Source organism: Nymphaea colorata, chromosome 9 (genome assembly GCF_008831285.2).
Source record: "Nymphaea colorata isolate Beijing-Zhang1983 chromosome 9, ASM883128v2, whole genome shotgun sequence".
In the NCBI taxonomy this organism is placed as follows: Eukaryota; Viridiplantae; Streptophyta; class Magnoliopsida; order Nymphaeales; family Nymphaeaceae; genus Nymphaea; species Nymphaea colorata.
This window is the reverse complement of record NC_045146.1, coordinates 8,078,307-8,098,666: the sequence shown is the minus strand read 5'-3', so window position 1 is coordinate 8,098,666 and position 20,360 is coordinate 8,078,307. Positions and strand designations below refer to the sequence as shown.

Sequence of the window (20,360 nt, the reverse complement as noted above, 5' to 3'; positions counted from 1 at the left end):
ATGTTGTTCTGTTTGAAATTTTTTGACATATATATATATATATATATATATATGTGTGTGTGTGTGTGTGTGTGTGTACGGACATACCCCCGCACCCAAGTTTTTCAAAAATGGTCTGTACCCGCACCGGTACCCGTACCCGTACCTATGTGACATAGATTTCATATTTAAGCACTTTTTAAGACAGTAATGTAACATAATCAGTCAAAGGCATGCCAGGGGATCAGCCTATACACTCAAGCATAGCCTGGAAAATAGGCCCATTGGCCTTGAATGTAATCAATGACAGTACCACCTGCAGTGTGTGGTGAAGGTATGTCCCCCCTCTACTTCCTTCTCTCTCAAACCCTTCTTCCTTCAATGCGCAAAAGAGAATGAAACTCCTTCAATGTGTGCTGAAGGTATGTCCTTCTTTCTGTTTTTCCTTCTTTTCTGTTTTCCAACCTTTTTCTCCTTCTTCTTCTTGTTCTTCTACGTGCCTGTCATGACATCTTTACTCATTTAACCACAACTCCTTTATTCTTCTTCACCACAACCTGCTTTTTCCTTTCTTCTTTTTCTCTGGCACAAGAAACTGCCACACACTCCTTTTATTGTGCCTTTAGTTGGTGTCTCACCTAGTGAAACTAACATTCACAGGAAATCAGTAACAAGAATAATATTGCGGCTAAAAATGTAAGGAGAAAAAAAAAAACCAAAATCCCAATATTTCCAAATATGAATCCTTCACAGGTAGCTTGTGCATCCCAAAATCCACCCAATCAAAAGAATGACAAGAACCATCTTTCTCAGCATTGAAGAACCTCCCCTCTTCCACCCCCCACCCCCAAACCCCCACAACCACCCAAAAGAAACAACAATTTATTATATTCATAATAACGGAAGAATGAACCAACAGCAATCAATTATGCTACTTATAAAGTAGCACAATCTTAAATTTCCCCTAGCTCATCTGCTTTAGACCTCTTTTCTGTTCAAGTGAAAACAATACCTTATTTTTGAAAAGACAACTTTAATTTCTATTTGTATCCCTTTGCATATAGTCACCAAATCTCCAGATCTGAGGAGTATCTAACCAGGGAACTGACACACACACACCACTTAGTACACTTTATTTACCTTTTAGACATGCCCAACTATATACATCCCAAGTGCATGAAATGGCCTGGAAATAGTCTCATATCTAAAATGTTGGTAAAAAAAATAGATGGGGATATATGCCTTGGTCATATCATGATACCTTGCTTTCTAGTTCATTTTTGAATGTCACATTTATGATTTGTGCTTACATCATAGCCACAAATATCGTTCTCGGGCATTTATCGGTGATGCTTTTCTCGGTTATTTTTCAACAAATTTGTTTTCTCTAGGAAAATCTCAAAGATTTTTAAAAAAATAAAAAAATCAAAATATTAAGTAAAAATAAATAAACAATAAACTAATAAGAAGACATACAAATATCCAGTTAAAATGATGAAAATGATAAAGTAATAAGCATCATACTACATCTAGGGGGTCAGGTTAAATATCTAAAACAAGGAAATAAAACAATGACACAGAAGTTGAAAAAAATCAAAATGAAAAATAAAAAATAAATGGAAAAAATAACGAAAAAGCATGATGAATTGATTTTTATTTTTTAAATATTGCATATTGTTCCCTTTTTTTTTCATTTGTTCACCAATATCGTGATATTTTTTAAAATATCATATCTATGGCTATGCTGTGTGTGTGTGTGTGTGTGTATATATATATATATATATATATGTATATAGTAATCAAACTCAACAACAATAGGCACCAGGTGGGCCTAAGTCGTGGACCATCTACAAGCATCGACCATGGGCTAAGCAGACCAAAAACAGTAAGGGTGCATTTGATGAGGAGGCATTTCATGGTTCAAGTGGAAAAAAAATCTAAAAATTTAATTTTTCTCCCCATTGCAACAAAGGTGGAAAAAAAATCTAGATTTTAGGCAAACCTAAAATTTTTCTTCCTGTATTTTTCACACGTTGAGGGATGTGACTTTAAACCCAAAAAACATTTTTTGCTCATTACAGCTGGGGTTCTGTTTCTCCCTCAGAGGCATCCAGTTCTGGTGCACCTGTAGTCCCCTCCTCTCCATGAGATCCAGTGCATCATTGAATTCTGGCTGCTTAAGTCCCCAAGGAGCCCCACAAATTGCCTAATCAGGCCCAAGGAGGGCTCTCCATCCTTGAAGTAGCATACCTGGAACAAACTTGCCTAATGATGCCCAAGGAGGGCTCCCCATCCTTGAAGTAGCATACCTGGAACAAACTCTGCAACATGCTATGCATGCAAGTGGTGGATGCCCGTGTGCTGTTATACAGGCTGCACCTTGGCTGGCTGTAACACCTTGCCAAATAGGCACAGCCAATGCAGACGTTTAATATATAGATTCTGAAGCAGATTTTTTGTACCTAGACAGCCCACTGCTAAAGGTTGCATGATAACATTAATCCATGATTACGTGAAGATGAAATACTTTCACTTGGTAGGTGTTAGGAGCCAGCTCAATAAGACTTGTTTGGGGAGTCTATTGGTTCTAAGTTTTTTCTGTAGTTTCTGTGTGTCAGGTCCTCAGTGACCCAGTTGTGTTCTGTGAGGGATATAGCAGCCAGGTGGGTCGAGTAATAAATCTCTATTAGTAACCAACGCAACCCAATATGCCTCCGGTATACATAGTGTGGGGGATTAAACCCTACGATAGGAATGAATTAGAGGTTAAGTGTGTGAAGCTGGGCTTCCAAATAGGGTTAGCTCCTGAGCAACCCCCAGTTGTCAGCAGGCACTAACAACTGGTATCAGAGCATGGGCGACTGGGTGACTGCAAGGGAAGTGATGGTGGCCATTGACGCGCACAGGTCAAGAGTGGAGGAAATTGTGGAGGCAGTGGATGGAAGGCTCCAGGCGATAGAATGACAGCATTCAGAGGCCGGTGCAAGGATGCGGTCATTCTAGGTGGAGCAGCAATGATTGGCAACTATGATGAAAGATATTCTGCAACAGAGCAGAAATTGTTCCTCTTCCCCTAGCATGGAGTGCACAGAGACAGGGGAGATAAGCAGAAATCAGCAGAGAAGGGGTGAAGCGCAGGCTCAAATTCCACCGTTGGGCACAACAGACCCTGCGTCATCAGTCCGCAATAGGGGAACCACGAATGGAGCTGGGTGGAAACCGGTAAGGTTTGATTTTCCACGATTTTCAAGTAAAGATCCATCAAGCTGGATCTTTATGGCCGATCAATTCTTCGACTGTCACAGCATCATTGGCGATCAAAGAGTGAACCACACAGTCATGCATTTTGAAGGACCAACAATTCACTGGTACAGCTGGTTGTTAGCACAGCAAGGAAAACCAGCATGGGCAGCCACGGTGGAGGCATTGAAGGCACGGTTTGGCCCATCAGCTTATCTGGACTATAATGTCAAATTGTCCAACATTAAACAAAAGGGCACAGTCGTGAAGTTTCAGGAGCATTTTGAAGACCTCAACAACACGGTGAGAGGTTGGTCGATGGAAGCACTAGTTGGGGCGTTTGTAGGAGGCCTCAATGATGAAATTAGGATCGAAGTACAGGCCGCTTGTCCACGCAGTCTATCAGATTGTTTTGAATTAGCCCGAATGGTGGAAGAAAAAAATAAGAAGCTAGGAGGCATCACAAGGAGCTGGGGTGTGGAAAGGAGTCAGACGATAGGTCTGCTCCCAGAAAATCCAACCGGGGTTACTGGAGAAACGAAGGCCAGTCCAGTCGCTAAACAGGTGGTTCATCGCCTCACGCCTGAGCAGATCAAAAAGAAGCGCCAGAGGGGAATATGCTTCCATTGTGATCACCCATGGACTCCCAGACACGCCTGTTGGAAGCTGCATATGTACTTGGTTGAAAAAGACAATGAACCATGGGAAAAGGTAGAAGGGTCAAGTGATGACACGCAGCAGCAGCTAGTGCCCACCAACGACCTACAAACGGAGATATCTTGGCACACCTTAGCAGGAGATGAAGTTCCACAACTCATGCGAGTAAAAGGGCGCCTTTGAGGACAAAAGGTGAGTGTGCTGGTAGACAACGGATTGACTCATGATTTTATATGTGAAAAATCAGCAAAATCTTTGGGTTGCAGCATGGAGATGCAGCTGGTGTTTGATGTAGTAGTAGGTGATGGCAGCACCCTCAAATGCAGAGGAAAATGTGGACAGGAGACTTGAAATTCAAGGACACCGTTTCCTTGTGGAGCTTTACACTCTTGCAATGGCAGGAGCAGACCTAGTTCTAGGGATTCAGTGGCTAAGAAGTTTGGGAGAGGTGGTATGAGACTTCATCGGCTTGAAAATGCATTTCTGCAAGGAGGGGGAAGGAGATCAACATTGGAGGCAGCTCCAAGGAAGAAATGCGAGCTAGGGATGATGGCCAAAATGATGAAGAGCAGGACTGTGTCCTTCATCCTGTTGCTGTCATCAATACAGGCTGCAAAAACATAGCCAATAGTGATGCAACATGGTGACATTAACAAAGACAGGTTGGATGCCCTACTAGAATTCAGCAGGGTGTTTGACGCACCCAAAGGAATCCCACCCTGGCGTGATTCCAACCACCACATTGAGTTGCAGCTGGGAGCAGGGGCAGTCAAGAGGCGTCCCTATAGGTACAGCCAGCAGCAGCTCGAGATATTGGAGAAGTTAGTGCATGAGATGCTCGTCGAGGGCATTAGACAGCCAAGCCACAGCCAGTTTGTGTCGCCCACCTTGCTGGTCAAAAAGAAGGATAGAAGCTGGCGTTTCTGCGTCGATTGCAGAGCATTAAACACCATCACGGTGAAGGACAAGTACCCTATACCTGTAATCAAAGACCTCCTAGATGGGTTGCATGGAGCTGCATTGTTCTCCAAACTGGATTTCTCTTGTGGGCTACCACCAGATTAGGGTGGCAGAGGAAGACATCTAAAACGCAGCTTTTCACACTCGTAGTGGTCATTATGAATTCAAGGTCATGCCGTATGGGCTAACCAATGCCCCGGCGACATTCCAATCCTTGATGAATGACATTTTCAGACCATACCTTCGCAGGTTCGTTCTAGTTTTTTTTATGACATTTTGATGTTTAGCGCAGAGGAAGACTCCCATTTCAAGCACCTACAAGCAGTCTTAATGACCCTGCAGCAACATCATCTCCATTCCAAACTGACCAAATGCATGTTCGGAGCTCCACAGATTAACTATTTAGGACATGTCATCAGTAAAGGCCAAGTGCAAATGGAGGAAGATAAGGTGGCAGCAGTGCGACAGTGGAAGCAGCCATGGTACACTAAGGAGCTGCATTCATTTCTAGGATTGGCTGGCTACTATCGAACCTTTGTCCGAGGATTTGGACTCATAGCTGCACCACTTACCCAGCTCTTGAACGGAGATAAATTCAGTTGGAAATTCCGAAGCAAACGATGCCTTTGACACATTGAAACAGGCCATTACAGCTGCCCTCGTCTTGAGCATGCTTAATTTCAATGTAACCTTCATAGTGGAATCTGATGCTTCGGAAATGCCTTTCGACATGTACAAGGCAATTCAATGTGCAATTAAGATTAAGGTGCTCTATGATGACAAAGTTCATGTCTTATTGTAAGGCAATCAAGAAGGAGTGTACCCGCTGCAATTTTTTACTAAACAAAAGAAGGCCATTATGAATTGCATCAGCAGCAAGGGGATATCTCTAAGTATGCATAAGAAAAGGTCCTCTAAATTTAATATGCAGGTGCTAGACATATCCAAAAGCTATTATATGAATTTGTCTTATTTGAAAAGCAATGTGAAACTGCGATGTGGCCTCCTAACTTGCTTCATTTGAATGCAAACTTCAAGGAGGGAAAGGGAATGGCAGTTGATGCAAGTCAAGCCTAATGTGCGGGAGAAGATGGCGTACAAGATTGATGCTTCCAAAATGAAAGCACGTCTCATGGGGAGTAGATCCTGCATAGACCAATTGGCTCACAGCAATAATGCACACAAACATAATTTTGGATGAAGATAGACTCGCATCAATTAGTATCAGAGCTGGAAAGGCGCTCCTCTGGTGGGCCCCCATCTTTAGTCAGTCGAACTCACTGTCAACTTCATCCAAGCATTGTAGCATCCCACGCTTGTGAAATATACTTTTATGGAGAACAAATTTGGGATCCTGCTGAACAATGGATCATCCTAAGGGTCTTCGGAACAAGACCTAAATTAAGGGGGATGGATTGATGTGGCTTTGCCTATAACGACACCAGTCCATCCACCCATGGTCGGGAAAACCTGACCAAACTAATCAACAAGATTATTCCTCACCAGACCAAGGTGGATGACATGTCAGCAAAGGGCCACTGTGTGACAATTGGGTCATCTAACAACTGTCACATCATCAAGAGCACCTACAAGGAATTATTCATATTTTCATATGGTCCACCAAGCAGCGATATGATGAATTGATCACCCTCCCACTTCTCAAATCAACATCAATATATGCAATCAATTGCAATAAGGATGAAGATGATAAAATTAGGCTTTCTGTAAGAGTGTATTTTAATGTACCGAACAATACACATAACAGACCCATGTAATTTACAGGGGAGGTTTCTCAGGTATCATTTGTTCTGCTAGGAACGGGATTTCAAAAAATTATAAAATATAAAAAAATAATATAAAAAATATGAAATTCTGGATTCTACTAATTTTCTGACGAAAACATTGACACTAGTTCACAGTAGCTAGTGAAAATTTTAAATGATAAAAGAAAATAAAAAAACTTTTAAAAATACATCAAGCCATTTTTCCAAAAAAAATGCATGCCATTTTTATAAAGATGCAACAAAGTGCCAGATTTTCATTTTTCAAGTTTTTCAAACATAATGATTTTCATTTTTTTTGTTTTTCCTTCAATTTTAGTGCCATAATTTGAAAAAAAAAACCAATATTTGTGAAAATATATATGTGACAAACATTTGAATCCATAATAACAAAAAATAAAATTAAACACATAGATAGGCATACCGTAGATATACCCTAAAGGGCCTAAACAATAATTATATACACATTTAATATATACAATGTAACAAATATATAGGGGGAGAGAGAGAGTCCATTATGAGAACAAGATTTTCCTCATATATTAATCAGAAAGTCCTTTTTCTCAAGAAAATCTCAAGAACCCAAAAAATTAAAAAATAGTATAAAAATTTATGAAAACTTGAGCTTTATAATAGATTTTCTTGCAAAAGCACTACTAAAAATTCAAAAAACAATTATGAAAATGTTAAAAGAAACCTTAGGTTGTCAAAGGCTCATATAGGCTCACTTTTTTATATTGCCATAACAATTCATATACTATTAGGCTTTGAAAATTTGTATGTTATCTTAGTTTTTAGGTTCTTAAAAAATCTCTGCTTTACATACATATATATTCTCGAATATTTTTCCTTGTTTATGAGAATCATATAAGATGACAATTTTGTGGCAAGAAATGTTAACATAAAAGTCATGGTTATATCTAGGATTTATATTTCCTTCTTTCTTCTATTACATTAGTAATTTTAGGTTCACTTAGAGATTTAGTTTTAGAAATTAGAACTAGAGATTTACCAGTTGGTATTTAGGAAATGATAAGATTTCACATGCTCTATATTATTGTAAAGTGTTGTTATTTAATGGCAAGATTTTTTTTCCTTTATGATATGTACCTTGTAAATATTAATTATTTAACTTCATTAAAATTGATCTTTCAAGCCTTTAATTATGTTTATCATCATGTTATCAAATGTTTGTTGTGCATCTTAGTTGTTCCATTGTTATAAATTGATAGTTACAGGTTTATCATGGAGAAATGTTTTAGTTTTGTTCTTCTAACAATTGATATTAAATTTTATCAGTTCTTGCAGGGAACTGCTTAATGAGCCTAGTCTGCCTAGTCTTACCTAGTCTCTAGGGCTCATCTAACCATGTAGGCTGCACCTAGTACTTTTGATGACATAGTATACGTATACATGCACACACACACACATACATGCATATGTAAAATGAAGGTGACTCTGTGTATTTGTTTAATCGATGTTGTATCATTTTAGCAACCTTTATGTGCATGTAGTTGATTATGTGTTTAGATATGTGACTGTCCTTAATAACATTTAGCATTGAAATTCGTTATTTCTATGTTTTCTTCCTTTCTTAAATTAATGCTTAAGTGCCTAGTCCAGCCTAGGCATGCTTAAGCTCTAGGGTTTGGTCATCATTCAGGCTCAGCCTAACGCTTTTAACATGGAAGAAGCCTCAAAAGTGTACTTCTAAAAATTTATGAAGCAAATGTGATAAAAACATGTTAAAAGCAAACCATTGTCATTTTGGAATTTTGCAAACGTCACAATTTGGTCATGTTTTCTTTACGTTAACTCCTCCTTTTTTATTTGTTTTAAACAAATGGTGATACTTGTGATAATATACATACACACGATATGTTTTTGTTAAGGCAATTGAAAAATGTGTCCCACAAACTATGTCGCGGGTGCAGGTGTGGGTGCGGAGCAACTTCAAGATCACGGGTATGTGGGTGCGGTATGTATATATATATATATATATATATATATATATATATATATATATATACACACATTCATGAAGACATTAAAATTAAACAAACTAAAAAAGTATCATTCACCATTTCAATCATGATGAATGGAGTGGCTGAATGGAACAGTGGAGTGTAAAGAGTAAGTAGGGGCGGAAGGCAGTTAGAAGTTTGGGGGTTTACCTGACACCGGAAGAAGCTGCAGCACCTGCAGCTGGGATGGAGTACGACGCAGTTGGCTGAATGGAAGAGTGGAGTGTAAGGTGTAGGCAGGGGTGGAAAGCAGGAAAGAGTTTTGGAACAGGAGGCTTACCTGATGCCAGCGAGGAAGACCACCTGCAGTGGCAAATAGGAGGGAAGGAAGCAGACAGTGAACAGGAGGGAAGGAAGCAGACGAGGGGGTAAACATGCAGAAAGAGAAAAGAGAAGGGCAGAGGGAAAAAGTTAGAAGAGAAGGGGGAAAAGGCAGAGGAAAAAGAGAAAAATTTGAGGGACCGGTCAGTGTTGACCGTGTCCAGCAAACACTAACGTGTCCGTGGCATGTCATTTCCATGTAAACACCCAAACCTGTGTCAGGCCGAGTCGACACCGACACGGTAGTCAACCAGCCGCATCCATGTCTCATAGCTCACAAACTGACAACAGGAATAAAAAAAAATTGACAATTAATAATAATAACAATAATAAGACGAAGAGGAAGAGGAAAAAGAAGAAATAGACTACATGCATGTCTGTACACAGTTTAATGTGTTTATATCATAGTCCTCAGGTATTAAACAAAAGGTCTGTTTTCAAAAAAGTCAAGAAAATATAGAGGACAAAAAATAAAAAAAGTACATAATAAATAACAGAGAAAATTAATGAACGTCAATTTTCTACTGATTTTCTCACACAAATATTCGTTGAAGTTCAAAATAGTTATTAAAACGTTGAAAGAATCCCCAAAAAAAAGTCAAAATATAAAAAAATAAGCAATTGAATTTTGTCACAAAAAATCGTAATATTTTCATGATATTTTTCATTTAGGGTATATTATCAAAAGTATGTGATTTTCCCTTTGTCAAAGGGAAAGGAAAAGAAGTCGATATAGAAAAAGGAAGCATATATGATGAAGAGATAGATAATAAAGATGGAGAGGAACTAATTTACATGGACAACCTAGAAGATAACATGGATGAATTGGATTTTCATGATGAAGAGACACAAGAAGAACCGAATAGGGCACAGTAATGTCATCTACCCTTCATTTTTTTTGTTTGCATCCTTGAAAATTTTTGAGTTAATGACTCAATTATTTTGCAAGTTTTGAGCAAGTGATGCTCTTAGAGTATGTCGGTACAATGATTAAATTGTTGTTGCTCCTATTTAGTGAGACACTTTTTAAAAATATATAAATCATGGTTGCATGATTACTAGAATTTCATACTTTATGTGGTTGGTTTAAATGTGATAAAATGTATTTTGACTATGAATAACTAGTTGATATTTCATTTATAAAACACTCTAGCTCCCCTTTTCTTATTTTTTATTTAATTTTTCAGATATTATGAGGCTTGCACTTTACCATAGAGATTCATGCCTCTCTTCATCCTTATGTGGGGCGCCTCACTTCACTTTAACACTATTCCCAACATTTTTGAGCAGCCTAATGAGGTGAATATACCTTATGTCAGATAGGTACGGGTGCCGGTGCAGGTACCGGTGCGGGTACTAACCATTTTCAAAAAACTTGGGTGCGGGGGTACGGCCGTATATATATATATAAACAATAAGAAATACTTTGAAAATATGTATCAAAATAAAGAATATACATCAACATAAACAAATAAATAACATAGAAAATATATATCAATGGCTTTTGCAATAGTGTGTTTAAGAAACCTATAAAAAACTTTAAACATATGGACAACCAAGCAGCCCCCTAGTCAAATATGAACATCAATCGAATTTTCACATCCAAAGAATAGAATAAAAAGTACGGTGGAAAAATTAAGCAGTTTGGATCTATAGGTACCCAAGTGCCAAAGTACTCATTTTGGGTACGGGTACGGCGACACGGGTATGTAGACCTTATTGAAGTACCCATGTGACTTAGAATATACCAGGTCGAGCATCAAGGACTAAATTTTGTCTTATATTTGAATGAACCTATTGTGCCATGAAGAAGACTTAATTTTTTCTAAGTAAACATTTCACTTGAAAGCAAGACCAATCTGCTACAGCTTAAAAGAAAATAATATGAAGAACCAAAAAATAATTCCTATAGAAATGTCCCTAACAGAACTTAAAATGGAAAACAAAAAGGGCAAAGAATATGTTGTCAAAAAGCACAGTCAAGCATGGAAACTATTACAATCACCTGATTTGAGTGAAGATCCAATGTCCGTAGAAGTGATAACTCTCCTATTTCTACTGGTAATGAAGACAATAGATTGTTCCTAAACACACAAAATTTAGACGGAGTTAATGTGAAAACAAAAAGTGAATCATTTAGGAGGGAGAAAAAATGAGCCAAAATTTTGAATACAAACCCCAAGTATAGTTCCGATAGTGAAGCACATCCCGAGATCGAAGATGGTAAAGATGAAATCCCTAGAACAAATTCCAGATGTAAAACATTATAAGACTCATACACAGTAAAAAACAAATCAGTCTTCAAATATTTAGTGCCAAGCATGCCAATAACAAAAAATGGGAAAAGAAGATTGCACGTTGAAATAAAAGAACATCCAACTCACTATTTTGATGTAGATCAAGACGAATAAGTCGAGATAGAAGTCCTAAACTTTCTGGAATCCTAGCAAGAGCATTTTTTGCTACAGAAGTAAACCAAAGAGAAACTTTTAACATTTTATCAGAGAAGCCTTTTGGAATGCATGATAGACAACTAAATAACTCAGATACTCACAAGCATTAAGCTCAGCAAGAGATTTACATGATGTGAAAATACTTTCTGGCCATGCAACCAACTTGTTTCCCTGGGACATTCAGCAGTTGCACATAAGATATGACTCAACAAAATGTATATCATTGTAGAAGAATTAGTTGAAACTTGGGACTACCTCCAGGTCGAGCTTCGTTAATTTTGCACAACCAACTAACTCCTCAGGCAACTCCATCAAAGAATTGTTGGATACCTGAGGAAGAAAACAGAACTTCAGAGCATGTTCAAAAAAAATAAACAAGAACAAAGAAGCTGAAAAGGACTCAGACATATCATACGACATTGAAAACAAGATATCAAGAAAAGATCCACAATACATCTAAAGCAACATAATGCCAAAAAGATGATAACAGGTGAGCTTATTCCTCTTATTGATATGTACTAATGTACCCCAGGGGAAAAATGGTAAGGAAGAAGATGGGAAGAAACATAGTATCCCAAAGATAATAACTTTCCGCATGATAAAAATAACCTTTATTTCAGACAGTTCTGCACACCCCCCAATTGCGTTTGGAAGTTCTTTAAGTAGGTTGCCTGAACAATCAAGTCTGCAAAGTAGAAACATCTCATCAAATGATATTGTTTTGTCAGAACAAACTTTCATATTATTTGTAATTCCAGATGAACAAATCATGTGCCGTCAAGCAGCCTGAACTCATATACAATTGAATATAGAAAACGAGCAACTTCCTTGGTAAAAGTTCCACCTTGTGGTAAACATAGAATATTCGTCATGGCAACAAGTGTAAAGGATTAAACAGAAAGGTACTTAAATGTTTCAATTTTCAGACAAAGAGAAAGAAGGGAAAACGAGATTTGGATGGACAGGATAGGTTGGAAATGTGAAATATCTTCCAAATTACAGGTCTCATATCCAAGTAATACAACTAGCCTTGTCAGTTTGAAATATTTTGGTCAACAAAAAACAAGAAGTCTAACTTCTTCAAAGAAAGGGAGAGAGCTTTTTTTACTCTATTCTCAGTGTTACCCATTTCCAATGTGATGGTCCCTTAAGCAAAAGACTGCATATAACTGCGTTATTGAATCATGGAAGGGGTACATCTGTGTTCTTCTTCTGATAGATTACAGTTTTATATATGGCAGCCATCACAACCACAAGCAAAGGATCAATAGGCTACAAAAATCGGAGAAGAAAGCAGACTTACTTGATAAGAGAGGTTAGTGAACCAATCTCATTTGGCAAACAACTTATCGCGTTAAATGATACGTCCAGCATCTTAAGCACGGTGAGCCTACGAAACGAGAAAAAAATCATGTTCAACAAAGGCCAAGAGAAAAAGTACACTGCCTTCACATTCTAAGGAATTCAAAGATATAAACACACACATTCACCACCAAAATGTGCTTACTCTCCAATAGCAGCCGGGATTTGTGTAAGTCTATTGTGGCTGATGTTAAGAACTGTCAAGGATGTCAAGTTCCTCAGATCATCCCTTAATACCTCAATGCTATTATGAGCTACGATAAGTTTTTGCAACTCCACAGCCTGCTCAAATGGTGAGAATAGTTCTAAGAAAAAGAGAATCCATTACACAACGAGATCAATGTCGGAAAAGAATTTTTCTCAGTTTGCAGTTTCTGCCCCACACTTATTAAAAACTAGGCACAAAAAATAGCAACGAGGACCATGATAAGGATGAAATATATATTTACCTCCCACCAATTTTCCCCCTCGCCACAAGCATCCATGTACTTATACACCTCGTTTGGTATCTCCCTGGGAAACAATTAAAGGAGGATGAAAGAGGGAAAATGATGAGTCCATTAAAAAGTGTGAGAAGGCAAGTTACAATAGAAAAACGACTTTTTTAAAGGTCGATCAGTCGTTGAACGTCAAAGGTGGTATGAACGATGTCGTCATCACGGAGAAGGTGACGGCCACGGGAATGGTAGCAGTGGTCCGTGTAGCAGTAATGCAGATCCCGGTATACAGACAAGACGCAAAGGATGACAGATGATTGTGAAACAAGACCGGAAACGGGAAGAAAAAAGAAAGGTAGACAAAATGTTGGTAGAGGGGAACTAAGGTGACAGTATTATAAGTTTTTGTTGAAACAAAAATAGTTATGCATTGCAAATCGGCACCTGAGGGAACGATTGGAGAGATTAAGGGAGCCGGAAGCCCTCGCTGCCTTCAAAATGCGATCCATCTCTCTCTCTCTCTACTCCGGAGTCCAAAGAAAATAATTAGATCCCTTTTCCTCCTGTGACTGCTCACAAAACCAGCTCCCTTTCTTTTCTTTCTTCGCCCTGTGCACCAAAAATTCGGCTTACGTTGCTGCTACGTGGCATCGGCAGGTTTCGGGTTTTGATAATAGAATCGGAATCGACAGCAACCGTATCATCTTAAAACTTTTTTATGTAATTGCCAACTATCTTCAATACACGAGAAAATAAAATCTAATGTTGTGCATTAGAAAAATTCTCAAACTATTGTCCATCAACAAGCCTAAGCATATTATTATTTAAGCTAAGAGAGCGCAAACGCATTCACTATTGCAGTGACCTGTGAAAAACACAAACGCCTCTCGAAGCCATAAAGATTTGTTAGATCATCACCATGTGACTCAGGCTCAAAGTTTATCCTTTCACATTGTCGTCCAAACCTACGAGCATTTGGGTGTGGGTATTCTCTTATCTGGTGACCCATGCACCATTTGAAAACGATGCCGCACAAGCAACATATGTATTCAACATAAGGATTTTCAAGAGAGTTTTAGGAGAGATCGCATGTAATGCATCGACACTATCGTGCACAATACATAATATCACATGCATTATGGTTTTTAGAAAAGCAAGGAATTAACAAGAATTCAATTCATTTGTATTGTAATAAAATAACGTTCTCATTCCTTGGTTACCAAAATAATCTTGTCATACATACAATGTGATTTGTTGATATTGCATTGCAGGGGCTCAAAATACTATATGCGCTCCATGGATGGAGGGTCAGAATGAGGAAATGAGGTGATCCAGATTCACAGAGTCTACTGAAGAATGTTCAATGTTTGAATCGAGGGTTCTTGTCTTAATGCACTACTTATCTCATTTTTCTTGGTAAAATTGGTAAAATATATTTTTTTTTGAATAAGTCTGAATCTTTCTAGAGCAGTATCAAGGATCTCATCGAAAACTTACAGCAGCTTGCCACACAAAGGCTAAGAGAAAAAAGAGCACAGGTATGATAATATTTGCTTTCGTTTATGATCGAAAATGGCTCCCACCAGCTCTTTTGACTTAGAGAAATGCACATACCCTTGCTCCGGGCTAAGATGCACCAAGCTGCAACAGGTGTTGGAAAATTGAAAGACCTCTCCAAAATTTATTGTTTTAAGAAGACACCATCGCAGAGGATCTGAACACATTGTTGTTCAGAATGTAAAGGTTAGCCTAACTAAGATGGAATGATAGGAAGAGTGTTTGGGGCAACAAGCTCTGGACAATAGTGGACAGATGGCAGTGGCAATGAAATATGTCGGTAAGAATTTAGTGGTGGAGGGAGGAGAGGAAAATGAGAAGAAATGAAAGGAAGTAATGGACATTGAGGATGTAAAGTGGAGGCAATGAGCGAAAAAGATGACGGTGAAAAGGATTTGGATGAACAGATATGAGAGATATTTGTCTATGAGAAATCCATCATCGAAAAAAAAGGGAAGAAGAAACAAATTGTACCTTTTCATGAGAGAGGTTGACGAAGTACAAGTGGGAAACGAAGAAGTTCAGCAATAAGGAGTTCGGTTAAGAGTGGAGGCGTACAACTACATGCCTGAGAGAAAGGAATTTACAATGAAGATATAGTGAAGAAAGAGGTACACAATGAAGAAGATGAAGAAGAAGAGGTAGAGATGGTAGCCTCTCTCCATGTACCAGAGGAGGAGGAGGAGGTTGGAGAGGTGGGTGTAAAGCTTTATAGCCGGTCATCAAACGATGGAGATGACCATCGTTAGAGGCAAGAGGAAAAGTGAGCAATAACAACATGAGAGGAAGGAGATGATGAGGGTTCTCACTGGGATATACACTGACCTGCAAAGAAAAAAAGTGGCCGAGTATGGCCAAATACAATAAAGCATGCCAATGGCTGCCAGAGGCAAGGACTCGTTGAGGTATGGTTGCTTTGCTTTGTAGTTTCAAGGTACAATAGCTAGATTTGGTGTTTAGCTTGTGCAATCTTGTGTTTGATAATTAGAATGTATGAAAAAGCAACCGATGAATGATTGCACAAGTCTACACACAACACTTACCTTATGATTTTCGTTTTCGAAAAAGACAAAATGTGATTATATGCCAGATAGAAGTTGATGAAGAGCGATCTTGAGTCTGATCATATTTTTTATACACTTCAAGCTATGATATGGAAGAAGTTCAATTATATAGACAAAGGTTAGTCAAATGGGCGCAAGGCTTATACCTTAAGGTGTCGGTCAAACATATGATTTGGAAAAGAAAAACAGTGATTGTATGCCCGATAGAGACTGATGAAAAGCTATTTGAGTTCAACATTATTTTGTTGTGCCTTTTCCTCAGGGGACTCAATAAACTACTTACATAAGATGTAACAGTCTTTCTAAAGCTGGATAAAACCAAACCAATCAGTAGCTCTTCTTGAATGTAATATCCAACTCAAACTGTGTACATGAAGCTTGAGTAGGTGGCCATACTTGTAATCATAAATCAGAAAGCATAGGTGAAAGCAACAAATAAACGATCGCACAAAGCCTCGCACAACACTTACCTTACGTCTTTCGTTTTGTAAAAAGGTGAAGGGTGCATATATGCTCAATAGCGACTGATGAAGGAAATCCTAATCCAATTGTATTTTTGGTGTATGCTCCTCAAGCTATGATATGGAAGAACTCCAATCGTGTTGATGAAGGTCAGTCAAATGGTCATAGGCCTTATCCCTTAAGTGTCGGTCGAATATATGGATTGGAAAAGACAAATGGCGATTGTGTGCCTGACAAATGCTGATAAAGAGTGTTTCTAAGTCTGACACTATTTTTTGGTGTTTTTTTCCATTAGGAACGAAATGGACTACTTACATAAGAGTAAACGGTCTTTCTAAACTGGTTCATGTTCAGCAGTGTCCTGGAACACAACCCGACAAGTGGGGGATCATCCACGTTGTCAAGCTTTGAACTAAACCTGTCAATGGCGCTTCATGGATGTAATATCCAAAACAAACTATGTGCATAAAGCATGAGCAAGTGGTCTTACTGGTATCATGAACTGAAAAGTATGGAAGAAAGCAACTAATAGATGGTCGCACATAGCCTCTTGCAACACTTACGTTATGGTTTTTGTTTTGGGAAAAGGTGAACGACAATTTTATGTCCGATGGATGCTAATGACGATTGTTTCAAAGTTCAATCCTCATCACACTATGAAATGAAAGAACTCCAATTGTGTGGATGAAGGTTGGTCAAATAATCGCTGGGCATATACCTTAAGGTGTTGGTTGAACATGGAGTTTAGGAAAGGAGAAGGGTGATTGTATGTCCGATCTTGAGTCCGACATTGTTTTTCAGTGTATTTCCCTCAAGGGACGCATTAGACTGCTTATATAAGAGCAAACAATCTTCTTAAAGCCTATGCATGTTCAATAGTGACTTGAAACACAACTGGTCAAGTAAGGATCATCCTCATTGTTAGTCTATAGAACAAACCAGTGAACGACTTTTCACGGATGCAATATTCAACTCAAACTATGTACATGAAGCACGAGCAAGTGGTCTTACTTGTGATAATGAACCAAAAAGTATGAAAGAAAACAATTGCTAAATGATTGCACATAGCCTCACACGACACTCCCCTTATGGTATTCGTTTTGGAAAAAGGCAAAAGGTGATTGTACATCTGATAACGCTAATGAAAAGTGATCTTGAGTCTGATCATGTTTTTTGGTGCACGCTTATCAAACTATGAGTTGGAAGAACTCCAATTTTATAAATGAAGGTCGGTCAAATGTTTGCAGGTTGTCAATTGAAGGTGTGGTTTGGAAAAGGTGAAGGGTGATTGTATGTCCAATAGACACCACTGAAGAGCGATCATGAGCCTGACTCTATGTTCTGACACCTTTCCCTCTGTGGATGCACTATACTATTTATTTAAGAGCAGATGGTGTTCCTAAACCTGGTTTTTTATGTTCAACAGTGACTTGGAACACACCCGGTCAAGTGGAGATCATCCTCAATATTAAGCAGTGAATGGAACCCATCAATGGCTCTTCGTGGATGCAATATTCAACTCAAACTATCTACATGGAGGTCAAATAGGTAGGCTCACTTGTGATCATGAACCAGAAATTATGAAATAAAACAACTGATAAACAATTGCACATAGCTCGCACAACACTTACCATGTGGTTTTCATTTTGAAAAAAGGTGAATGGAAATTGTATGCCCAATCAATGCCGATGAAGAGTGTTCCTGAGTTCGACATTATTTTTTGGTGCCTTTTCTTTTGTGGATGCACTAGACTAGTTATGTAAGAGCGTAAAGTCTTTCTGAACTTGGTTGATGTTCAACAGTGACCTGGAACACAACTGGTTAAGTGGAGGATCGTCCATGCTATTAGTTCAGTGAACTAAACCAATCAATGGCCTTGGTGAATTAATATTCAATTGACTGTGTACATAAAGATTGAGCAGGTGGCCTTATTTGTGATTATGAACAGGAAAGTATGAAAGAAAGTAAACGATAAATGATGGTGCATAGCCTCGTGCAGTACTTACCTTATGATTTTCATTTTGGCCAAAACGCAAAGAGTGAATGTATGCCCGATAGACATTGATGAAAAGTGACCTCGAGTTTGATTGTGTCTTCTAGTTTATGTTCTTCAAGTTATGAGATGGAAGAACTCCAATTGTGTAAACAAAGATAGGTCAAATAGTCACAGAACTTATACCTTAAGGTGTCAGTCGAACATGTGGTTTGGAAAAGGCAAAGGGTGATTGTATGCCCGATAGATATTGATGAAGAGCGATCTTGAGTTTGACATTGTTTTCTAGTTTCTTTCCCTTGATAGATGCACTGGAGTACTTATGCAAGAGAAAACAATCTTCCTAAAGCTGGTTTATGTTCAACAGTGACCTAAAACGCAGCCAGTCAAGCGGGGATCATCATTGTTGTGAGGTTGTGAACCAAATCAATCAATGGATCTTCATGGATATAATATCCAACTCAAACGGTGTACATGAAGCTCGAGCATGTGGTTTTACTTGTGATGATGAACTGGAAAGTATGAAAGAAAGCAATAGATAAACAATCTCACATAGACTTGTACAACACTTACTTTATGATTTTAATTTTTGTAATGGCGAAGAGTGATTGTATACCTGATAGATGCCTATGAAAAGCAATCTTGAGTCAAGATTGTCTTTCCCATTACGTGCTTCTCAAGCTATGAGATTGAATAACTCCAAATGTTTTGATGAAGGTCATACAAATGGTCGTACAACTTATATCTTAATGTGTTAGCCAAACATATGGTTTACAAAAGGAAGAGGGCGATTGTATGCCCGATAGACACCAATGAAGAGCAATCTTAAGTTCGACATTGTTTTCTGGGGCTTTTTCTTGGAGGGATGCACTGGACTACTTATGTAAGAGCAAAGTTTTCCTAAGGCTAGTTAATGTTCAATAGTGACCTTGAACACAACCGGTCAAATGAGGATCATCCTCATTGTTAGGCTGTAAAATCAAACTAGTCAATTTCTCTTCCTGAATATAATATTCAACTCAAACTATGTACGTGAAGCTCAAACATGTGATCTTACTTGTGATCATGAACTAGAAAGTACGAAAGAAAGCAACCAATAAATGATCTCACATAGCTTTGTACAACACTTACCTTATGATTTTTATTTTGGTCAAGGCGAAGGGTGCTTGTATACTTGATAGATGCAATCATAAGTCACAATTGTATTTTATGGTGCATGCTTCTGAAGCTATGAGATTGAATAACTCCAAATATGTAGATGAATGTTTGTCAAATGGTTGTAAGGCTTATGCCTTAAACTCTAAGCTCCTATTGAAGAAGCTAAGGCACCAGATGGGGGGCATCCCATCTATGGCCTATTTATAGCTTTTTAGGGAGTCGTTGGTGAGATCGACTTTTTATGATTCTAATAAGTGTCATAATTCTAAAAAAAAAGATAGGTTGACATATATCTTTTCTAGAATGTTGACAAGTTCTAGTACCTAGTGAATTTAGATCTAAATATTGGATTGGAATACATATAAATTGTGATCAAATCTGAGAGAGAGATCTAGATCAATATCCAAATATGATCCTGGATTTGGAAAATCTAAACTAGGATCTGTATTAAGGAATATGGACTGAATGAAGCCATATTATAGATTTGGAGTTTGACTTTAACTTGATGTAAATCAAGTGGGATGTCCCAAGTGGTTTTAGTCTAGGCCAAGTTGTGCCGCTCCCCCAAACGACGCTACACTTCCTGGAATTAGCCGAAAGGCAATTCCCAGATTTAAATGTCATTAGTACTAACTGTACAAAAAAAAATGTCATTAGTACTCATCATACCAAAAAAGGTCAGGATTCATGACAATGAGATGTCATAAATTGGTTAGGTTTTTTAAAAAGGAACTCATCAAATTTATAGAAAGGTCATGCCAGACAAAGAATGAAAAGTACTGACCTCATTAATGAAAAGAAGTACTAATGACATACAATTGCAATTAGTCCTGACCTTTCAAGAAAGTTCTCATCACTCGCAGTTTTCAATGATGCATTAGGGAACTCGCAAAGCGAATCGACAAAGAGGTA

At 38.2% G+C, this 20,360-nt stretch overlaps 1 protein-coding gene across 5 annotated transcripts in view; it reads right to left on the bottom strand.

The window, feature by feature from the left end:
* Nucleotides 1-13,855, bottom strand: part of LOC116260301 (plant intracellular Ras-group-related LRR protein 6) — a 49,289-nt gene extending 35,434 nt beyond the window's left edge. The window contains exons 1-10 of one of the 5 annotated variants that reach the window (XM_050079498.1): nucleotides 13,659-13,855; nucleotides 13,227-13,290; nucleotides 12,923-13,059; nucleotides 12,719-12,805; nucleotides 12,025-12,100; nucleotides 11,671-11,745; nucleotides 11,517-11,586; nucleotides 11,347-11,424; nucleotides 11,140-11,200; nucleotides 10,968-11,046 (exon numbers count right to left, since the gene is read on the bottom strand). In XM_050079498.1, the coding sequence (XP_049935455.1) occupies nucleotides 10,968-11,046; nucleotides 11,140-11,200; nucleotides 11,347-11,424; nucleotides 11,517-11,586; nucleotides 11,671-11,745; nucleotides 12,025-12,100; nucleotides 12,719-12,805; nucleotides 12,923-13,059; nucleotides 13,227-13,290; nucleotides 13,659-13,723 (792 nt within the window). In that variant the 5' untranslated portion in view covers nucleotides 13,724-13,855. The remainder of the gene's footprint in view (nucleotides 1-10,967; nucleotides 11,047-11,139; nucleotides 11,201-11,346; nucleotides 11,425-11,516; nucleotides 11,587-11,670; nucleotides 11,746-12,024; nucleotides 12,101-12,718; nucleotides 12,806-12,922; nucleotides 13,060-13,226; nucleotides 13,291-13,658) is intronic. The other 4 variants (XM_050079496.1, XM_050079497.1, XM_050079495.1 and 1 more) reach the window with 4 other exon arrangements.
* Nucleotides 13,856-20,360: the final 6,505 nt, after the last annotated feature.